This window comes from Erinaceus europaeus, chromosome 1, assembly GCF_950295315.1.
Source record: "Erinaceus europaeus chromosome 1, mEriEur2.1, whole genome shotgun sequence".
In the NCBI taxonomy this organism is placed as follows: Eukaryota; Metazoa; Chordata; class Mammalia; order Eulipotyphla; family Erinaceidae; genus Erinaceus; species Erinaceus europaeus.
In genome coordinates this window covers 1746329-1768183 of record NC_080162.1, presented here as the reverse complement: position 1 = coordinate 1768183, position 21855 = coordinate 1746329, and the positions used below count along the sequence as shown (strand labels likewise).

General features: G+C 46.8%; 1 protein-coding gene across 7 annotated transcripts in view; it reads left to right on the top strand.

Annotated features, from left to right (window-relative positions):
* Nucleotides 1–21855, top strand: part of LIPK (lipase family member K) — a 74008-nt gene that overhangs the window by 36385 nt on the left and 15768 nt on the right. For 6 of the 7 annotated variants that reach the window (XM_007537783.3, XM_060186440.1, XM_060186535.1 and 3 more), the window contains 5 exons: nucleotides 3642–3759; nucleotides 6080–6278; nucleotides 8664–8773; nucleotides 12413–12549; nucleotides 21000–21146. In XM_007537783.3, the coding sequence (XP_007537845.3) occupies nucleotides 3642–3759; nucleotides 6080–6278; nucleotides 8664–8773; nucleotides 12413–12549; nucleotides 21000–21146 (711 nt within the window). Of the gene's footprint in view, nucleotides 1–3641; nucleotides 3760–6079; nucleotides 6279–8663; nucleotides 8774–12412; nucleotides 12550–20999; nucleotides 21147–21855 lie in introns of those variants that run through there. The other variant, XM_060186545.1, reaches the window with a different exon arrangement.

Genomic DNA, 21855 nt, shown 5'->3' with positions numbered 1-21855 from the left:
TGATTTAATAATATTTAACAAGATTGTAAGTTAACAGGGGTACAAATCCACACAGTTCCCAGCACCAGAGTTCTGTGTCCCACCCCCTCCATTGGAAGCTTCCCTGTTCTTTATCCCTCTGGGAGCATGGACCAAAATTCTTTCTGGGGAGCAGAAGGTGGGAGTTGTGGCTTCTGTCATTGCTTCTTCGCTGGACATGTGTGTTGGCAGGTGGATCCACACCTCCAGCCTGTGTCTGTCTGTCCCTAGTGGGGCAGGGCTCTGGGGAGGGGAGGCTCCAGGACACACGGGTGAGGTCCTCTGATCAGGGAAGTCAGGATGGTGTCGTGGTGGCATCTGCAACTTGGTGGTTGGAAGGCAGTAAGATAGAAAGCAGGAGAAATGGTTTAATAAATAGGAACCCAAGGGGAGGAATAGAGCAGATGAAATTGGTGGTCTTGGTGTGGGAAGAAGCTAGGAAATCTTTTGGGGGTATATTCCTTGTGAATGTATTTTAAATTAGTTTTTATCTTGTCTCTCTTTAAAAAGTTTTCTTTTTTGGTTTGTTTTTTGTTTTCCCTCCAGGGTTATTGCTGGGGCTCGGTGCCTGCACTACAAATCCACTGCTCCTGGAGACCATTTTTTCCCTTTTGTTGCCCTTGCTGTTTTTTATCTTTGTTGTGGTTATTATTATTGTTGTTATTGCTGTGTTATTGTTGGACAGGACAGAGAGAAATGCAGAGGAGGGGAGACAGAGAGGCAGAGAGAAAGACAGACACCTGCAGACCTGCGTCACCACCTGTGAAGCGACTCCCCTGCAGGTGGGGAGCCGGGGGCTCAAGCTGGGATCCTTACGCCGGTCCTTGTGCTTTGCGCCATGTGCGCTTAAATCACTGTGCTACCGCCCGACTCCCTTTAAAAAGTTTTCTAGTAGTACCTCTAACCTCCAGTCTCGCTACTGAATCCAAGCACATAATTGTGGTTTCTCGGATTTTCATTTTCCTCTCCTCCTTTATTCTTACTCATTCTCTTCCTTCTTGGTGTCAGTACCTTGGTTTATTACTCTGCAGTGAGTAATAAACAAATTGAGTAAGTATTTGTAGAGCACTTGCTCTGTGTGAGGTACTCTTGTATATACTTGGACAACACAGCCAATTTGTGAAGAGAACCTATTATTACCTTTGTTTGTACAGCCCAGGACAACAAGGTACAAAAAGGTACAAAAAGGTAGAGGAACTTGCCCCAAGGTGCATAGCTAGTTCGAGTAAGAAGGAGTCAGTGTCATGCAGTCTGTTTCTACAGCTGGAATTCGTAGGCACTGCCTTACAAATTCTGTGATTTGTAAATAGTTCCCATGGATCTGCCATGAGCAACTGCATAATTTGGAGGTGGTAGGGGTAGATACTCTGAAAATGAACTTTCTTCAGGGGCCGGGGGTGAGGGGGGACACAGAAGGTTCACCAGACTAACAAGGACCCGGATTTAAATACTTGCTACCCACCTGCAGGTGTCTCTGTTTCTCTGCCTCTCTCCCTGCCCCTCTCTCTTCTCAATTTCTGTCTGTTCTAGTTAATAAAACACAAAAGAAACAGTGGCCCGGGAGGTGGCACAGTGGGTAGAGCACTGGACTCTCAAACATAAGGTCCTGAGTTCAGTCCCCAGCAACACATGTACCAGAGTGATGTCTGGTTCTTTCTCTCTCTCCTCCTCTCTTTCTCATTGATAAAGACATAAAATCTTTTAGAAAATGAAGGAGACAAATGACCACCAAGAGGGGTTGCTTGCTTATTGATTCATCATCAATCCCTAGGAATAACCCTGGTGACAATAAAAAACTTAAAAAAAAAGGCTTAAAATTTGTCTTTACCTCTCCCTTGTGAACAGTTTCAGACATGATATAAATCTTCTTGTAATCCTTTCCCCCCACTGTGAAATCAATATAATTCTATCTCAACGATCTAGTACAAAGATGAATAAAAATATATAAATAATTGTCTAAGAAAAAAATTTAAGAAGTAACCCCCTTTCCCTTGATTATTATTGGATGGGGCATTTACGTTTATCCCACTAAATCCCACTCTCTGATTTTTAAAAACTGTTTCCCTTCCAGGAGATGAGCCTGTAAGATATAATTCTCTCCCCACCTGCAGGGGGAAAGCTTCACAAGTGGTGAAGCAGGGCTGCAGGTGTCTCTCTCTGTCTCTCTATCTCCCCCGCCCCATCAGTCTCTTTGTCTCTGTCCAATAATAAATAAATAAATAATAAAAAAGAAATAAGTCTGTAAGCTCTCTTGATCTCAAGTTTCTTTTTAAAAATACATTTATTAATTTATTATTAGATGGAGACAGAAAGTCATTGAAAGGGAGGAGGAGAGAGGGAGAGAGACAGAGAGAGTCACCTGCAGCCCTGCTTCACCACTCCTGAAGTTTCCCCTGCAGGTGGGGCCCAGGAGCTTGAACCCAGATCCTTGTGCCCTGTGACGTGTGTGCTTAGCCAGGTGCGCCACTGCCTGGCCCCTTAACACCTAGTTTCTAGTTCATTTTGCTTAATGGAATCCTGGAGTAGAAACCACAGTTTCAGAGGAGCCGCTGTCCTGGTGGATTGCTGTCTGGCTTCTCCTTTTGTCCCCGCAGGGAGGGAGGGAGGCTGCCCTTCGTGGCCAAGGGTCACAGCCCCTCTCATGGTGGCTTTCCCTCCTGGGATTTCTCGTTCAGCTTTCTGGTAACCACCTCCTCCCACTGCTGGTAACCACGATGCCTCACGGCTTCTCTCATTAGCAGCTATCTATCTATTTTGTTTCTTTTCCAAAGCATTTTGAGTGACCCACGGTACAGACCAGGTTGCAGAGTCTCCTGACTGACCTTACTCATATCTTTGCATCCCTACTCCTTTTTTTTTTTTAAATAATCTTTATTTACTTATTTATTATTGAGTAGATAGAGACAGAGAAATTGGAAGGGAAGTGAGAGAGAGAGAGGGAGAGAGGCAGCCACCGGCAGCCCTGCTTCACCACCTGTGAAGTCTTCCCTCTGCAGGTGGGGAACCGAGGGTTTGAACCTGAGTCCTCGCGCACTGCGGTTGTGTGCGCCTAACCTGGTGCACCACCACCCGGCTCCTGCATTCCTCTGCTGTCCTCTTGCATTCCTCTACCATTCTCCTCTGGGTAGGCATTTCCTGCTGTGCCCTGTTGAGCAGCTGGGCTAGCTGGGCTCAAAGTGTGATGCCTGTGTGTGTGCCAAGTCAGAAATGGCACTGGGCTAGCAGGAGGGTCACTCACAGTGTGATGCCTCAGTGTGTGCCAAGTCAGAAATGGCACTGGGCTAGCAGAAGGGTCACTCACAGTGTGATGCCTCAGTGTGTGCCAAGTCAGAAATGGCACTGGGCTAGCAGGAGGGTCACTCACAGTGCGATGCCTCAGTGTGTGCCAAGTCAGAAATGGCACTGGGCTAGCAGGAGGGTCACTCACAGTGTGATGCCTGGGTGTGTGCCAAGTCAGAAACGGCACTGGGCTAGCAGGAGGGTCACTCACAATGTGATGCCTGTGTGTGTGCCAAGTCAGAAACGGCACTGGGCTAGCAGGAGGGTCACTCACAGTGTGATGCCTGTGTGTGCCAAGTCAGAAATGGCACTGAGACGGTGTGCCTTCTGCCTTTCTCTGCCAGAGTGAGATCATTTCCTACTGGGGTTATCCCTACGAGGAGTACGAAGTGGTGACACGGGATGGTTACATCCTTGCAGTGTACAGAATCCCCGATGGAAGAAGCTGCTCGGGAAGAGCAGGTAGGATTCACCTCGCGGTGGCCGAGCTTCTGCCAAGCGGGCCGGACCCTGGGGGCCATGGCTGCCGCAGGGGACTTTGACACTGAGAAGGATCTAGTCTGTTGCCTTAGAGAAAGAAAAACCCTCGCTTTCATTTCCACTACTCCATTTCTCTTGTGTGAGTCTTGCAATGTAAAGATGATTTTTATGGGGGACCGGGCGCTGGTACTAAGTGCAAGGACCTGGGCAAGGATCCGGGTTCAAGCCCCCGCTCCCCACCTGCGGGGGGTGGTGGTGGGCACTTCACAAGCATCAAAGTAGGTCTGTAGGGGTCTCTCTCTCCCTCTCTTTCCCTGTCTCCCCCTCCTCTCTCCATTTCTCTCTGTCCTGTCCAATAAAATGGAAACAATGGCCGCCAGGAGCCGTGGGTTTGTAGTGCAGGCACTGAGCCCCAGCGATAAATCCTGGAGGTAAAAAAAAAAAAATCAAATTAAATAAATAAACAAATAAATAATTTTATGTGCATTACTGTTTTTCTTCATCAGAAAACACAAACACAAGGGTTGGCCATTTCCGGGACTAAATGCAGAAATCTGGGGATAACTTTTCATCCTTTCTGCCTCCTCAGAGCTAACAGCCGGCCTGTCACTAAGCCTTATCAATCTTGTCTTCTAAATGTCTTTCCTCTTGAAACTTCTCCCAGTTTCTAGGTGAAGTTCAGTCTGATGTATCAACTTCTTTTACTTAAGCTGCTACAATAGACTAAGTGGTTTAGAACCCAGGTGTTGTTGGTACCAAATTCATTTTTCAAGGTCTTTTTTTTTATCATTATTACTGTGCTTTAACATGGGTTTACACAAGTGTAGGATTTGGGGGCTGGGTGGTGGTACAGCCTGTGAAGCTCCTAAGTTCTTGTGTGTGAAGACCTCGGTTTGGGCCCCTGGACCCCACCTGCAGGGAGAATCCTCACAGGTGGTGAGGCAGGCAGCAGGTGCCTCTCCTCTTATCTCCCTGCTGCCTATTTTTATTTTTTTATTCACCCTGTTTCCTCCTCCTCCTCCTCCTCCTCCTCCTCCTCCTCCTCCTCCTCCTCCTCCTCCTTCTTTTGTACCAGAGCTCTGCTCAACTCTGGTTTATAGTGGTGCAGGGGATTGAACCTGGGACTTCAGAGCCTCAGGCGTGAAAATCTCTTTGCAGAACCATCATGCGTTCTACTCCCATGAAACTTCCTACTTCTTTCTCTGTCTATCATAACTTCTATAAAAAGAGAAAAAAAATGATCATTGCCAGGAGAGTTGGATTTATGGTGCTGGAACTGAACCTAGAGCTAACCGTGGTGTCAATAAAAAGTAAAATGTGTGAGAATTTTGGGGTATGGTGTCATGTGTGTGTGTGTGTGTAAGTCACCTACTCTCCACTGGCCTCTTCGCCCCCCACTACCCCAGCTGTGGACTCCATAGTTGTCACAAAGGCTGGGGGACAGTTTAGTTGTTCTTTGGCTGTTTGTTTGTTTTCTTTGGTTTTGCCTCCAGGGTTATCTATGAGGCTGGGTGCCTGCACTATGAATCCACTGCTCCTGTGGTCATTGTTTCTTTTATTTTTCTTTCTCTTTGGAGGGTGAGGTGGGGGACAGGACAGGGAGAAGTTGAGAAATGAGGGGAAGATAGAGAGGGAGAAAGATAGACACATGCATACCTGTTTCACTGCTTGTGAAGCAACAACTCCCCCCCCCCACAGATGGGGAGCTGGGGGCTCACACCTGGATCCTTGCTCTGGTCCTTGTGCTTTTTAGTATTATGTGTGTTTAACCCATTGTTCCACCACCTGGCCCTCAGTTGGTCATTTTTTAAAAAAACATTTATTTATTCCCTTTTTGTTGCCCTTGTTGTTGTATTGTTGTAGTTATTATTATTGTTGTTACTGATGTCATTGTTGTTGGATAGGACAGAGAGAAATGGGGAGAGGAGGGGAAGACAGAAGGGGGGAGAGAAAGACAGACACCTGCAGACCTGCTTCACCGCCTGTGAAGCGACTCCCCTGCAGGTGGGGAGCCGGGGGCTCCAACGGGGATCCTTAGGCCAGTTTTTGCACTTGGCGCCACCTGCGCTTAATCTGCTGCGCTGCCGCCTGGCCCTCAGCTGGTCATTTCTTATAGCACATGTGTTTTATTCAGCTATGTTCTGCATATGTGCAGAGCCATCGGGGACTTAGGTGCCTGTCCCCTCTGGTCTTACTGAGCACAGTCACTGAATCTTCAGTGCCATCGGATGTCAGGGAAAGAACACTCTTAAAGACACCAGAGAAGACCAGACGTGAAATGCTTGTTGCCCATGTCTTTCAGATCCCAAACCTGTTGTGTTTTTGCAGCACGGTCTGGTTGCATCTGCCAGCAACTGGATCTGCAACCTGCCCAACAGCAGCCTGGGCTTCCTCCTGGCCGATGCTGGCTACGACGTGTGGATGGGCAACAGCCGCGGAAACACCTGGTCGCGGAGGCACGTGAGCCTGTCCCCCAAGTCCTCGGAGTACTGGGCCTTCAGGTGAGGAGGCACCTGCCGGTGAGGGAAGTGCTTCTGTGGGTGAACATGGATGACAGCATTGATAGTTTCCCTTTCTATTTTATTTATTTATTTATTTCTGATTAACTAGTTGGTTAATGGATAGAGACAGAGAGACATGGACACAGGAGAGAGGCACCTGCAGCCCTGCTTCACCACTCCTGAAGCTTTGCCCCTGCAAGTGGGGACCAGAGGCTTGAACCTGGGTCCTTGTGCACTGTCATGTGTGAATTTAATGAGGTGTGCTACCACCTGGCCCCAATATATTTCCCTTTCTATTTTACTTGTTTATCTTTACATTTAAATTTAATTAATTTGTTATTGGATAGAGACAGCCAGAAATTGAGAAAGGAAGAAAGACACCTGCAGCCCTATTTCACCATTCATGAAACTTTCCCCCTGCAGGTGGGGACCAGAGGCTTGAACCGGGTCCTTGTGCTCTGGAATGTGTGCGCTTAACCAGGAGCACCATCGCCCAGCCCCTATATTTTCCCCTTCCTATACAAACGCACACAATGAAACCCATAAGAAGGAAAAGCACGTTTCTTCTTACAAAGACAATGAAAATAAGAAGCCCTCTGGTGTTTGTCTATAAACCCCAGTCTTCTTGTGTTTATGAAATATATTCAGAAAAGAAATCAATTCCCAGAGTTCAATTAGGTCGCGATTAACCCCAGAATTATCATATCATTAATGTGGACCCCGCAGCTAGTTTATATAGTGCCCATACTAAAGAGGACAGGCAAAACCCATTGCGAAGCGGCAGCAGAAATAAGATTTTGGTTCAATATTTTGACCAGCAAACCTTCACAAGAAGCCAGAAGTGAGTCTTAGCAAAAATGACACTAACCTATTTCTTCACGAAGTAATGAAGGAATTCTGATTTCTATAGGTTGGTCTCTGGAGACAAGTCCTCAGAATACCAAGCTCACCTGGTTAAGCACTCCCATTACAGCACACAAGGACCCAGATTCAACTCCCTGCTCCCCACCTGCACGGGAAAGCTTCCACGAATGAAGCAGGGTTGCAGGTGTCTCTGTCTCTCTCCCTCTCTGTAGCCCCCTCCCTTCTCAATTTCTCTCTGTCTCTATCCAATAGTGAGTAAATAAACAAAGATAAAAAAACGAAAGATAAAAAAGGAATTAAAGAGAAGTCCTGCTCACAGAAAAGCTACAAGTGACCTGACAGCCGTCACTGGGGACACTGTCATTAGACCAGCTGGTTCACAAGGCAGACACTCTTTCTGGGCTGGGGAACGAATGACTCTCAAGACTGCGGTGCCTGAGGCTCTGAGGCCCCTCGCACCACCCACAGCCACAGCTTATGAGCAGTTCTCTGGCCTCTCTCCTTACATCGTTAAGTTTTTTTTCTTACATTTTAGTCACTTATTATTTTGGCTAGAGATAGTGAGGATTTGAGAGAAAGAGGGGAGACAGACACCTGCAGCCCCGCTTCACCACGTGTGAAGCTTTCCCCCTGCAGGTGGGGGCCGGGGGCTCGAACCTGGGTCCTTGTGCACTGTGACATGTGTGCTCAGCCAGGTACGCCTCACCCGGCCCCGCCAGTTCTGGTTTCTTAACCATAATATTCTCGCAGTCAAGATGAACACCTCAAACATTTCAAAGATGCATAGCATGTACTGCTGTGATAAAAATGCCTGTATCATAGCGCAGCTCAAAAGTAACCAATGGACAAGACCTGAGGCTGCGTGGAGGACAGGGAGTCAGGTCTATTTTATGTTAACGGGTAACAGGCCGACTCCCACCAGACCTACACATGCTTGTCCCCCAGCACCCACCCAGGTTTTTTTTTTTAATTTAAAAAAATATTTATTTCCCTTTTGTTGCCCTTATTGTTTCATTGTTATAGTTATTATTGTCATCGTTGTTGGATAGGACAGAGAAATGGAGAGAGAAGGGGAAGACAGAGAGGGGGAGAGAAAGACAGACACCTGCAGACCTGCTTCACCGCCTGTGAAGCGACTCCCCTGCAGGTGGGGAGCCGGGGGCTCGAACCGGGATCCTTAACGCCGGTCCTTGCGCTTTCCTCCACCCGCTGCGCTACCACTGGAGTCCCCAGCGCTCAGCTTTTATAGGTTTCAAACTAGGCGCAGCACAAGCTGATTGGCTACAGTCAGTCCCTCCAGGTGCTCACAGTAAAAGGTGAGAGCAGGCTGGCCAACACCAGAGCCCGCCACTCGGGACCCTGCAATGCAGAAGTGGGGGTCCACCAGCAGTCTGAGGGGTTTTCATTTAACTGTGTCTTTAGGGGCTGTGTTTAGAGGGTACAGGCCTAGAAACAGGAACTTTTCACTTGAAAAGCAATGAGCTGTTTATCCAAGGCTTTGTTGTTGTTGCTGTTTGGCAGTCTGGATGAGATGGCGAAATACGACCTCCCAGACACGATCCATTTTATCACGGAGAAAACAGGACAAGAGCGTCTCTTCTACATTGGTCACTCCCAAGGCACCACCATCGGTGAGTCTGAGGACGTCAGGGGTCTCCTTTCATGCTCATACACGGTTTCGGGAACCCACGGAGCTAGGTGATCCCTAGCTTGGTGACTGGGGCTGGGGAACCATTTCTCTGAGGAGTCTCTGCTGAATTTGACAACACGGGCTTGCTCCTACCATTCACAGTGCCTCTGAAGAAGTCACCCCTTAACTCTGTAAAGCAACTTTCAGGCTTGTTGCCTAGCCCAGGTGTGTCTAGCCGTGGACTTGTGAAGGCTATTGCTGGGCCTGGCTTTGAGTTACAGAGAAGCAAGTCTGAAATATTTATTTATTTTTATTTATAAAAAGGAAACTGACTAAACCATAGGACAAGAGGGGTACAACTCCACACAGTTCCCACCACCAGCTCTCTGTATCCCATCCTCTCCCCTGATAGCTTTCCCATTCTTTATCCCTCTGGGAGTATGGACCCAGGGTCATTGTGGGATGCAGAAGGTGGAAGGTCTGGCTTCTGTCATTGCTTCCCCACTGAACATGGGCGTTGACAGGTGGATCCATACTCCCAGCCTGTCTCTCTCTTTCCCTAGTGGGGCAGGGCTCTGGGGAAGCCAGGCTCCAGGACACATGGGTGGGGTCGTCTGTCCAGGGAAGTCCAGTTGGCATCACAGTAACATTTGCAACTTGGTGGCTGAAAGAAGAGTTAACATACAAAGCCAAACAAATTGTTGACTAATCATGAAACTAAAGGCTGGAATAGTTCAGATGAAGAGTTGGGGGGGGTCTCCATTTTGTAGCTAGTTAGTAGGCCTATTTTAGTTATATTTCAGAGAGCCTAGGATTATACTAGTTCTTTTTTTTTTTTTTTCCCTGAGCCTGACATATGATATGCAGGTGGATCCAAGTTATTGTCTGGGGAGATAATGTCATGGCTACAAAAAGGACCAGAAAGCTGGATCAGGGAAGAGAGTAGCTCCCTAATATGGGAAAGGGGTATAAATATTGTTGACTGTAAACCCCATCGATTTGATCTGATCTGGGGCCCATATTCAGCTTAGGCGCCCATGAGTTGTAGGGGAGTGTCTCCCTCACCCTGACTTCACTTGCTGGCTTTGGACACTGGCACTGACTGTTCACGGAGCTCATGCCAGACTGGAAAGAAAAAGGTCTAAATTTCAAATTTCCAAACTCAGTGCTGTCAGAGAGGGGCGGTGTGGCTACCTGGACATCCTACCGCCTTCTTCAAGGCTGAATTTGGAGATGTAGAACAGCTGTGAGGACACTTATTTGCTTACTGAGTTTTGTACTGGACATCTGTCAGATACCAGGCGTCTGTCTGTCCAGAGTTTGCAGCCTAGGGCTGTCATTTAGGAGACAGCAGGGCAACAATCAGTCTTCCTGTCTGGATGTCACAGGTAGCATGAGTCTTAGTCCTCAGAGGCACTGGGGTCGGTCGGCTAGATGTGGAGTAGGTCATGCTGGAGAGAAGAGATGCTTTGCTCCCGTCAAGGCTCCCTTGCCAGCCAGAGTCACAGCAGCCAGCTGTCTGCAGTCCTCTGGGCCCTGGGCCTCAGCCATGTCCTGCTCCTGCTGTGTGGAGGCCTCTCTGCTTCTGCTGCAGTAAGCCTCTGCACACCGTCTCTGTCTCCAACGTCTGGGAACAGTATGCTCCACATTTTACAAATGGGCGCATTTAGTGATTCTTTCTACTATATAAGATGCATAGATATTATAAATATGTATGAAACATCTAGACCATCTCAAGTTATTTAACAAATATGCACCATAGTTTGATAGGCATACTTCCCAGCTCTATGAACATATGTAGATAATATACAAGGCCAGCTAGATCTGCGTACATCACAGATAATACACAATGGCGGCTAGACCTGTGTACATCACAGATAATACACAACGCCGGCTAGACCTGTGTACATCACAGATAATACACAACGCCGGCTAGACCTGCGTACATCACAAATAATACACAACACTGGCTAGACCTGTGTACATCACAGATAATACACAACGACGACTAGACCTGCGTATAGCACAGATAATACACAATGCCGGCTAGACCTGTGTACATCACAGATAATACACAACACTGGCTAGACCTGTGTACATCACAGATAATACACAACGATGACTAGACCTGCGTACATCACAGATAATATACAACACCGGCTAGACCTGTGTACATCACAGATAATATACAACGCTGGCTAGATATGCGTACATCACAGATAATACACAACACCGGCTAGATCTGTGTATATCACAGATAATATACAACACCGGCTAGATCTGTGTACATCACAGATAATATACAACACCGGCTAGATCTGTGTACATCACAGATAATACACAACACTGGCTAGACCTGTGTACATCTCAGATAATACACAACACTGGCTAGACCTGTGTATGTCACAGATAATACACAACACTGGCTAGACCTATGAACATCACAGATAATCATGTACATATTTGTTAATTTTCAAAAAGAATTATCTTGTTATGGCTTCTGTTTTCCACAAATACAGACAGAGAAAAATGTCAGAGATGTAGCTCAAGGGTGTTCCCGGAAATTTTATATGAGAATTTCAGGTTTGATTCCCAGAACCACCAAATGTGGAGCTGAGTTGTGCCCCAGTCAAAATAATAATGATGGGGAGTTGGGGGGTTAGCACAGCAGGTTAAGCGTGGCACAAAGTGCAAGGAGGGGTAAGGATCCCGGTTCGAACCCCGGCTCCCCACCTGCAGGGGAGTCGCTTCACAAGCGGTGAAGGAGGTCTGCAAGTGTCTGTCTTTCTCTCTTCCTCTGTCTTCCCCTTCTCTCTCCATTTCTCTCTGTCCTAACAACAACGACAACAATAAAAACAACAAGGGCAACAAAAGGGAAAATAAATATATAAAATTAAAAATAAAAAATAATAATAACTGGCTGAGAATCATGCCTGTGAGGTAATGCACCCGTCTTTTTTTTTTATTGTTTTTATTTATTTATTTATTCTCTTTTGTTGCCCTTGTTTTATTGTTGTAGTTATTACTGATGACATCATTGTTGGATAGGATAGAGGGAAATGGAGAGAGGAGGTGAAGACAAAGAGGGGGAGAGAAAGACATCTACAGGACTGCTTCACCGCCTGTGAAATGACTCCCCTGCATGTGGGGAGCCGGAGGGCTCGAACCGGGGTCCTTAAGCCTATCCTTGTGCTTTGTGCCACGTGCGCTTAACCCGCTGCGCTACCACCTGACTCCCCGTCTTTCTTTTTTTAATTGATTCATTACTGATCAACAAGACTGTATGGCCCAGTCCCACACATTCTCACCACTAGAGTCCGTACCCCCGCACCCCACTCCCTCCATGGGGTTCCCTACTGTCCGACCCAGACACAGCTCTCTGCTTGCAAACATTCACCTCCCAGGTGAAGCGGAGTCCTTCTGTCTCTTTCTGTAACAGATTCGCACTCTCCACAGGCAGGACACCATTTTCTTTGAATTAGTTTCCTCAGCGAGAAAGTACTCAGAGCCTTGCCCAAAACAGTACAGAGTCTAGTTATTTTACTGCTTGTCTTGTTTGTCAAGTGGTTTCTTTAGCCATAAGGTTAAATAAATGAAGAATTATTTGAACATTGTGAACTGGTACCTTCTTCCATTTTAGCGTTCATAGCATTCTCCACAAATCAAGAGCTGGCTAGAAAGATTAAAATGTACTTTGCATTGGCTCCAGTGGTCACCGTGAAATACACCCAAAGTCCTATGAGAAGATTAACAACATTTTCCAGAAAAGTGCTCAAGGTATGTGGCCTCCCTTGTTCAAATACATCACAATTACTATGAACTCTGGGCCCACTGGTTGTAAGGGAATCTCTGAGAATAAATGGCTGGTGAAGCTTTCCATGTTTACAGACAGGGTTTGGGGAACTTGTTCTGATGACAATTTTTTCTCATTACCTTTATGGCTAGAGATTTCTTTAATTTAAAAAAAATATGTATTCATTATTGGATAGAGACAGAGAAAAATTGAGAGGGAAGGGGGAGATAGAGAGGGAAAGAGACAGAGAGACACCTACAACCCTGCTTCAGAACTCATGAAGCTTTCCCCCTGCAGGTGGGGGCCAGGGGCTTGAACCTGGGTCTTTGAGCCCTGTAATATGTGTGCTCAACCAGGCGTGCCACTGCCTAGTCCAGATGGCTAGAAATTTCTTTCCCATATCATTTTGCAGCCACAGCAAAAGAAGAGTTGCTGTGATTCACTGATTTGTTTGACCTGTTGGCCAAACTTCTCATTGTGCCTCCTAGTTTCTCTGGGTTTGCGTGTGTGTGTGTGTGTGTGTGTGTGTGTGTGTGTGTGTGTGTGTGTGTGTAGTCACTGGAGACAACAGCATGGAGTCAGGTGTCATAGATTTGAGTTTTATGTAGACAGGTGAATTTGATCAACACTCTATATACCCTGTCAATCATTTATTGATTATTAGTGATTTATTAATGTTTGACAAAACTGTGGGATAAGAGGCTTACAATTCCACACTGTTCCCACCACCAGAGTTCCGTGTCCCTTCCCTTCCCTTAAAAGTGTCTCTAGTCTTTATCCCTCTGGGAGAATGGACCAAAGTTCTTTATGGGGGAGCTTCCCACTCTGACACTGTCTCCCCAGACCACAGTGTTAGGTCACCCGCATGCTATCTGTAAGTCATTTTCTTCATCTGCAAAGTAAAAAGACTAGTAGTTCTACATATAAAGTTGCTGTGAGCAGAAGTGAGTTTTTTGGTTTTTTTTTAAGTATTTTATTTTTGATAGAGATTCACCAGAGCACTGCTCAGCTCTGGCTTATGGTGGTGCAGGGAATTGAACCTGGGACTTTGGAGCCTCAGGCATGAGAGTCTCCTTGCATAACCATTATGCTATCTACCCCCGCCCCAAAAGTGAGTTTATTGATATAAACCCAGGAGCCAAAATTGGATTTTTCTATTGCAGGGAACCACAAAAAGCAAAACAAACAAACAAAAACCCCTCCGCCACTAACAAAATAAAGCAAACAAAGCACTGCTACACTAACTATTGAAAAAAAAAAGGGGAGGAGGGTGTCTTTCCATGCTGTTGGAACCCTCACTGGAGACAACTATGATGTGAATGACCCTCCCCTAATCAAAAGCATCTGTACAGAGAGAAGCACTACCAGCCCTGAAAAGCAGAGAGAGAGAGAGAGAGAGAGTGAGTGTTCAGGAGCAAGTCAAAAAAGGCTCCTGGATCCATCCCTCCTGCCTTCTGACTCCTGCTTCTCTCAGAGCAAGACCTAGGATGACACCTTACTGCTCCTGGTGATTTGAAGCCACACGTCAAGCGGCAGAAGGCTGGGCATGAGAGACACCCTGTGCTGACTTTCCCAAAGTCAGTTATATCATGCTAGCTGCTGGCAGAGTCCTGATAGCTCAGTGAACTCAGTCCATCAACTTCACAGCCCCTCCTTGCTACCAGAGACATGGCAGCCCTGTTGGGGAGGGCGGCAGCGGGTGATGGTAGTGCTATGGCCTGGGTCCTGCCAGGCTAGCGTGGGGGTGCCTCTTCCCGGGCGCGTACTCTCTGGGTTGGAGAGAACTCTACCGGAGCCAGCCTGGGCAGGAGAGAGAGGTGACCCAGGAACCAAGCTCGTGGTGGTAGCAATACAAATCTTTATTCATGAGGGCGCCCCGGAGCCGGGCGTCAGCGCACCTGGTTAAGCTACGTGGCGCCAACCGCAATGGCTTGTGTCTGCCTCCCCGTCTGCACATCTGCCCTTCTACAGGTTGGGACACTGAAAAAACAAGACAGAAACAGAAGTGGCTTTACAATCCCTTGGGTAGTTAGGAGAGGGGTGGGGAAAGGCACCTCCCCAGCGACGGTTGCTAGGTATCACTGCTAGGATAGCAATACCCTGGGGGGAATCAGGAAGGAGGCCTTCAGTCATTTGTAAGACAAAGCAGAAGATTGGTATGTAGATAACAAAGGGCCAGGCCATACTAGCATGGAAATAGGGTGGTTTGTGAGCCCTGCCTAGCTCAACCACATGCTCACAATTTCCCAACACGGTCCCCCAGAGCCCTATTTTGAGCATTGCGTGTCTTCATTAAAGCCAGCTTTTGAGGCCAGGCTGGGCGGTGGCTTATCGGGTTAAGCTCACATAGTATAAATCACAAGGACCGGCGCAAAGATCCTGGTTGGAGCCCCAGGCTCCCCACCTGCAGGGCGATCGCTTAGCAAGCAGTGAAGCAGGTCTGCAAGTGTCTGTCTCTCCCTGTCTATCTTCTCCTCCTCTCTCAACTTCTCTCTGTGTTACTCAAGGATATTAACAAAAATGGAAAAAAAAAAGGCCTCCAGGAACAGTGGATTCCTGGTGCAGGCATCCAGCCCCAGCCATAACCCTGGAGGCCAAAAAAAAAAAAAAAAAAAAACAAAGTCAGTTTCCATTTCTGCTGTCATGATTTTCACAGAACCCAGCCTCCCCACCTCTGAAATCCCAACCTTGCTTACTTATTCACACTTCACAGACTGTCTCCTGTCAACGCCCAGGAGCCTACATAATATTCCAGATCCAGGATTTTCTCTGCTTAGCACACAGATGAGAAAGACAGTCAGGTATTTTACTCAGTTAGGTGAATCCATCTCTGTGGGCTGGTGTGTCTCTGGTCCAGATGAGTATGACTAGAAATGGTGGTCTGATATCAGGGAGAGCTTGTGCAGGTAAGACAGCTTTTAAAACACAAGCCAGAGAGCCAGGTTGGTGAAAGGGAAGCTCTGAGCCCTTGCTGAGTCAAATCCCTATTATGTAACCAGGAAGGCAGGTGGTGGGGCTTCCTGAATAACAGGCCATGCTTGAATGCCTCTCCCAGTACTTGGTTCTGTTGTGCAGGCCTGTCAGCCTAGAGTGGCCCCACCGCCACGGGGAAGCAGTGCCCACCTCTTGCTGGATTTCCTCAGCGTTAGCAGCTCAGAGGTGTTCTGGAATGGTGCCACCTTTCTTCCCCCCCCCCCCCCCCCCGCTCCATTTCACAGCCCTGCCTAAGCTCTCCACAGATTTTGACGTGCAGTGCCTGTGGTACAGAGCCGTTCAAGACTGAAAGAGAGTTGGGAACCGCTGTTGCAAAAACCTGGCGTCAGCAAACAGCCCTGGCTGCACAGTCACTGGTCAGGCAGCTGGTGTATCTGAACAGTGGGACCCAGCCCAGGCTGCTGCCTGGTACACAGGAAGTCTCTGTTACTCCAGCTTTGCCACGAGGGGGAAGAAAGGCTTTATTGCCTCTTGAGTCTGCAGCTGGACTCCAGAGTATCATTACTCAGACCAGCCCCTGCTCTCTTTAGAGGGAATCTTCTTTCCTACAAGAACTGGAGGGCCAGTACCTTGGGAATTTATTGTATAAGAAATGAGTGGGAGTCGGGCGGTGGCACAAAGCGCAAAGACTGGCATAAGGATCCCGGTTTGAGCCCCCGGCTCCCCACCTGCAGGGGAGTCACTTCACAGTTGAAGCAGGTCTTCAGGTGTCTGTCTTTCTCTCCCTCTCTCTGTCTTCCCCTCCTCTCTCCATTTCTCTCTGTCCTGTCCAACAACGATGACATCAATAACAGCAACTATAATAACTACAACCATAGAGAATCGTGCGGTAGCACATCAGGTTAAGTGCATGTGGTGCAAAGCTCAAGGACCAGCATAAAGATCCTGGTTGGAGGCCCCTCCCTTCCTCCCCCTCCCCACCTGCAGGGGAGTCTCTTCACAGGTGGTGAGGCAGGTCTGCAGGTGTCTGTCTTTCTCTCCCCCTCTCTCTTCCCCTTTCTTTCTCTCTGTCCTGTCTAACAAAGCCGACATCAATAGCAACAATAATAACTACAACAACAATAAAACAAGGGCAACAAAGGGAAAATAAATAAATATTAAAAAAATAACTACAACAATGAAACAACAAGGGCAACAAAAGGGAACATAAATTAAACAAAAAAGAAATGAGTCATCACAGAAAGAATCTGCCCAGGCAGATGGCAAGCATGATGCTCTTAAATACTTTTAGACGGGTTCTCCTGGAAATCGAGTCCAAGCAGATGCTTGGATTTCCTGGTGTTTCCACACAGCTGTGGCTTAGTGCCATCAGCCAATTAGTAGCTGGGGACTCTCAGACTTCTGACATCAGCTGGCAGCTATGTCTATACAACTGATAAAGTAAAGTGGACTTAGCCAAGAAACCCAGAGGGGCAGACATGAAGGGAAGGGTTAAGGGGTTACTGCTGAGCTTCAGGACTTGGGACTCTGAGGTAGTGGAATGTTAGACAGCTCAGGAGACACAGACTGAGCTTTGGGAGAACAAGGTCCCTTCTCCCTCCTCATCTCTCCTCTGAATGTCCTAGTGCACAGCAAAGTTATTGTTATTGTTATTGTTATGTTGGGGCTTATTCTGTTTCTGGGGCTTGGTGCTGGCACTACGAATCTAGACAGACACCAGTAGCCCGGTTTCACCACTTGTGAAGCTTCCCCCCTACAGGTGGGGACCAGGGACTCGAACCCAGGTCCTTGTGCACTGGAACAGGAACACTCAACCAGGTGCACCTCATGTTATTATCTCCATTTCTTTTGTTTCAACATAACTTTTGAAATATTCCTATAAATGTTTTACATCATACATTTTCATGTGCTTGTGTCTGTAGGAGAAAGCTGACAAAGCTCTCAGCTGAAAAGAGAAGAAGAAAACTCTGCGGAAATGTCCGAGTCCTATCACAGTACAGAGCCTCTGTAGAGTCTAGTTAATAGTTTGGATCTGAAATGTAGCATCAGTCACCTCTGATTTCTCTAGATTAGGTTGTCAGCCCGTTTTTTGACAATCAGTTCTGCTGTGTAAATATTAAACCATGGACTTTAACTGTGATTTTTTTTCTTTTTAAAATGAATTAGCTAATTAATATTTTTATTATCTTTATTTATTTATTGGATAGAGACAGCCAGAAATCGATTGGGAAAGGGGAGAGAGAGAGACAGAGAGACACCTGCAGCCCTGCTTCACCACTCACAAAGCTTTCCCCCTGCAGGTGGGGACTAGGGGCTTGAACCCAGGTCCTTGTGCACTGTAACATGTGCACTCAACCAGGTGCACCACCACTCGCTCACTGCAGTTTTTCTCCACTTCTTTTTTTTTTTTTTTTGGTTATTGGATAGAGACAGAGAGAAATTGAGAGAGAAGGGGGAGATAGAGACGAAGAGAGACAGAGAGATGCCTGCAGACCTGCTTCACCACCTGTGAAGCGACTCCCCTGCAGGTGGGGAGCCGGGGGCTTGAACCAGGATCCTAACCGGTCCTTGCGCTCTGCGCCATGTGCACTTAACCCACTGCGCTACCGCCCAACTCCCCTTTCTCCGCTTCTTATCATAAGAGATCAGGATTGAGAGAGATAAAGCAGCCTGTCCCTCCTCAGCCAGCAAATATGGTGGAACCATATTTTTAGTCCAGGCCAAGTCAGGGCAGCTCTCTGTTGTCACTTACCAGTCAGCCGGAGCTACTGGGGCTTCTGTGTGAGTTCAGGCCAGTAGCCCCTGAGGAACACTCCTAGCTCCTCCTCTGCCTGATGACTCAGATGCCCTGGCATAGAGCCATATATTCAAAGGGGATACATTTTCCTCTTCTTCTTTTCCCTAAGGTGATATAAATATTGAAGAGTTAGTGTCTCCACCACAGTTGCTAACACACAGTTACCATTTCTCATAACCCCATGATGGGGCCTGCAGGACACTGTCACCTCCAATGTGTACTGTTTCCCACCCCCATGCACCAGGACCACAAGACCCTCTCCATTCCCTGCCCTGCCTTCCTACCCCAGAGGCTTTTACTTGACACCCCCCACAAAGGGAAAACACAAAGAGAAACTTAGGGTGCCTTTTCCTAAATTATTTATTTAATAATGATCAACAAGACCATAGGATAAGAGGAGTACAATTCCACATAGTTCCCACTACCAGAGTTTCACACCTCATCCCTTCCTTCAGAAGCTTCCTTATTCTTTATTCCTCTGGGAGTATGGACCAGAATTCTTTATGGGGAGCAGAAGGTGGGAGGTCTGGCTTCTGTAATTGCTTCCCCGCTGAACATGGGCTTTGGGTACTGATGGAGTTGGAGGTCAGGGCCCTCTGGTCATCTCCCCCTGACATTTCTCCCCCTCTGGGAGGATGGACCCAGGATCATTGTGGGAGCAGAAGGTGGGAGTTCTGGCTTCTGTCATTGCTTCCCCTCTGGACATGGGTGTTGGCAGGTGGATCCACACCCCCAGCCTGTCTCTGTCTGTCCCTAGTGGGGCAGGGCTCTGGGGAGGGGAGGTTCCTGGACATAAGGGTGAGGGCGTCTGCCCAGAGAGGTCAGGATGGCATCATGTGAAAGTTGGTGGCTGAGAAAGCATTTATATATGAATCAGCACAAAATGTTTAATAATCAGAAACCTAGAAGTAAGAATACAGCAGGTGAGATTTGAGGTCTCCATTTTGGAAAAAGCTAGTAGGTCTATTTTATGCATATTCCAAGGGGCCCATGACTTTACTAATTTTTACCTGAGCTAACATGCAGGCGGACTAAAGGGATTGTCTGGGGAGATGGTGTCAGAGTTGGAAACAGGACTAGAGAGCTGAATCTGGGCAGCAATAATATATTTTCCCCCAAGTATGGTCAATGCATCTAAATGTCTTTGTGAAGTTATGTGCCCAGCTCGCCCCCTTCAGCACCAACTTGGGAATGTATCTGCAAATGGGCTTGATTGCTTGGTGGTTGGCTCACAGCCATATTATCATGTTCTTTGAGATTAGGGTAAAGAAACAATTGTTTCACCTTGGCTGAATGCATGGTAGACTCCTTGAGGGTCTTGCTCATGGAAACATCCAGAGAAGTGGTGATGCCAGAGACTGGCATACTCATTATCCTGCATTCTGGAAAGCTAGCTGTCAGCACAGACCATGAAGGCCCATAATTGATCTAACTCCTTCTTTCCTGTGTTCATGACCTACTACTTCTATGAATTGAGTGTTTGCCTAAATTGCCTTGGGATTTCTGACAAGGGTGGAGAATAAAGGGGCTGTCCATGAAAAAGTTAAAATGTTTACTGATTAAAGTCAAATGCTGGGAATCGGGCGGTAGCGCTGTGGGTTAAGTGCAGGTGGCGCAAATTGCAAGGACTGGTGTAAGGATCCCGGTTCTAGCCCTGGCTCCCCAACTGGAAGGAGAGTTGCTTCACAGGTGGTGAAGCAGGTCTGCAGGTGTCTGTCTTTCTCTCCCCCTCTCTGTCTTCCCCTCCTTTCTCCATTTCTCTCTGTCCTATCCAATAACAACAACATCAATAACTAAAACAATAAAACGAAGGCAACAAAAGGGAATAAATAAATATTTAAAAAACAAAATAAAAATTAGAATCCTACTTTCTGATTTATTATTCTCATGGCAATCTATTAAGCTGTCATATTTGAGAATATAGAATAACTATAAATATTCCTTTAAAAATTGATCCAAAGACTTCACTTTCTAATTCTGCTGTTATTAAGTGATCTTGAGCAGTTAGACAGGAAGATGGGAAGATTACAAATGGGTGAGGAAACATACAAAGGTAAAATTTAACTTGTGTCTTGACTTCACTGAGGATTACTACTGAACAGATTTCACCTTTTGCCTAATTTTCTTTTTAAGATTATAGAAAAAAAGGTAATGAACTTTATTTACTTATTGGATATAGACAGAAATTGAGAGGGAAAGGGAGAGAAACAGGACTGAGTGGTGACACACTGGGTTGAGAGCACATGTTAACATGCACAAGGACCCAGGTTCGAGCCCCCAGTCCCCACCTGCAGGGGGAAAGCTACACAAGTGGTGAAACAGGGCTGCAGGTGTCTCTCTGTCTCTCTCCCTCTCTATCTTCCCCTCCCCTCTTCATTCCTGACTGTCTCGAACCAATACGTAAATAAAGATAATAGACAATAAAGTGTATAAAAAAAGACGAAAGAAAAGAAAGGGAGAGAGACCCCTGCAGCCCAGCTTCCCCACCCTTGAAGCTTTCCCCTGCAGATGGGGACCAGGGGCTTGAACCCGGGTCCTTGAGCACTGTAACGTGCACTCAACCAGGTGCGCCACTGCCTGACCCCCTTGATAAAGTTAAGAAGATTTACCTTACTTATTTAATGAGCTATAAGCGACCACCGCTTCTCTACTCTGGATGCCATACTCATCAACTGCCGATGGTTCCTTCAATTGATCTTGCAGGCCTTCTTTGGTGACAAGATGTTCTCCCCACACACATTTTTTGATCAGTTCATCGCCACCAAAGTGTGCAACAGAAAGCTATTCCGGAAAGTATGCAGCAACTTCATATTCTCCATGTGTGGATTTGATCCAAATAACTTAAATATGGTAAGTGTACGGAATCATAGAGGGAAAGCTTTTTTTTTTTTTTTTTTTTTTTTTGCCTGTAAGGTTATTGTTGGAGCATGGTGCCTGCAATGAATTCACAGCTCCTGGAGGTCTTTTGTTGTTGTTGTTGTAGTTATTATTGTTGTTATTGATGTTGTTGTTGGATAGGACAGGGAAATGGAGAGAGGAAGGGAAGATAGAGGGGGAGAGAAAGACAGACACCTGCAGACCTGCTTCACCACTTGTGAAGTGACTCCCCTGCTCTCTGGGGAGCTGGGGGCTCGAACCAGGATCCTTATACCGGTTCTGGTGCTTTGCGCCACCTGCGCTTAACCCACTGTGCTACGGCCCGACTCCCAGCATTATTATTATTTTTTTGCACATGTGTAAGAACAGTTATTCTAGATATTCCGGCAATCTCATTTCAAGGTCTTTTCTTTATTTTTTTTTCTTGGAACAGCTGTGTGTGTGTGTATTTATTTTTTTATTGACTGATTGATTGATTGATTTAATAATGATCGACAAAACCATAGGATAAGAGGGGTCCAATTCCACACAGTTCCCACCATCAGAGCTCTGTGTCCCTTCCAAGTTCTTTATTCCTCTGGAAACATGCATACTGTTTCAGTGGGAGGACTTCAGAAGAATTTGCCACTGAAAATTGTCCCCCAACCTTGCTTAAGTGTCACCACCAGAACACCCTTTACTT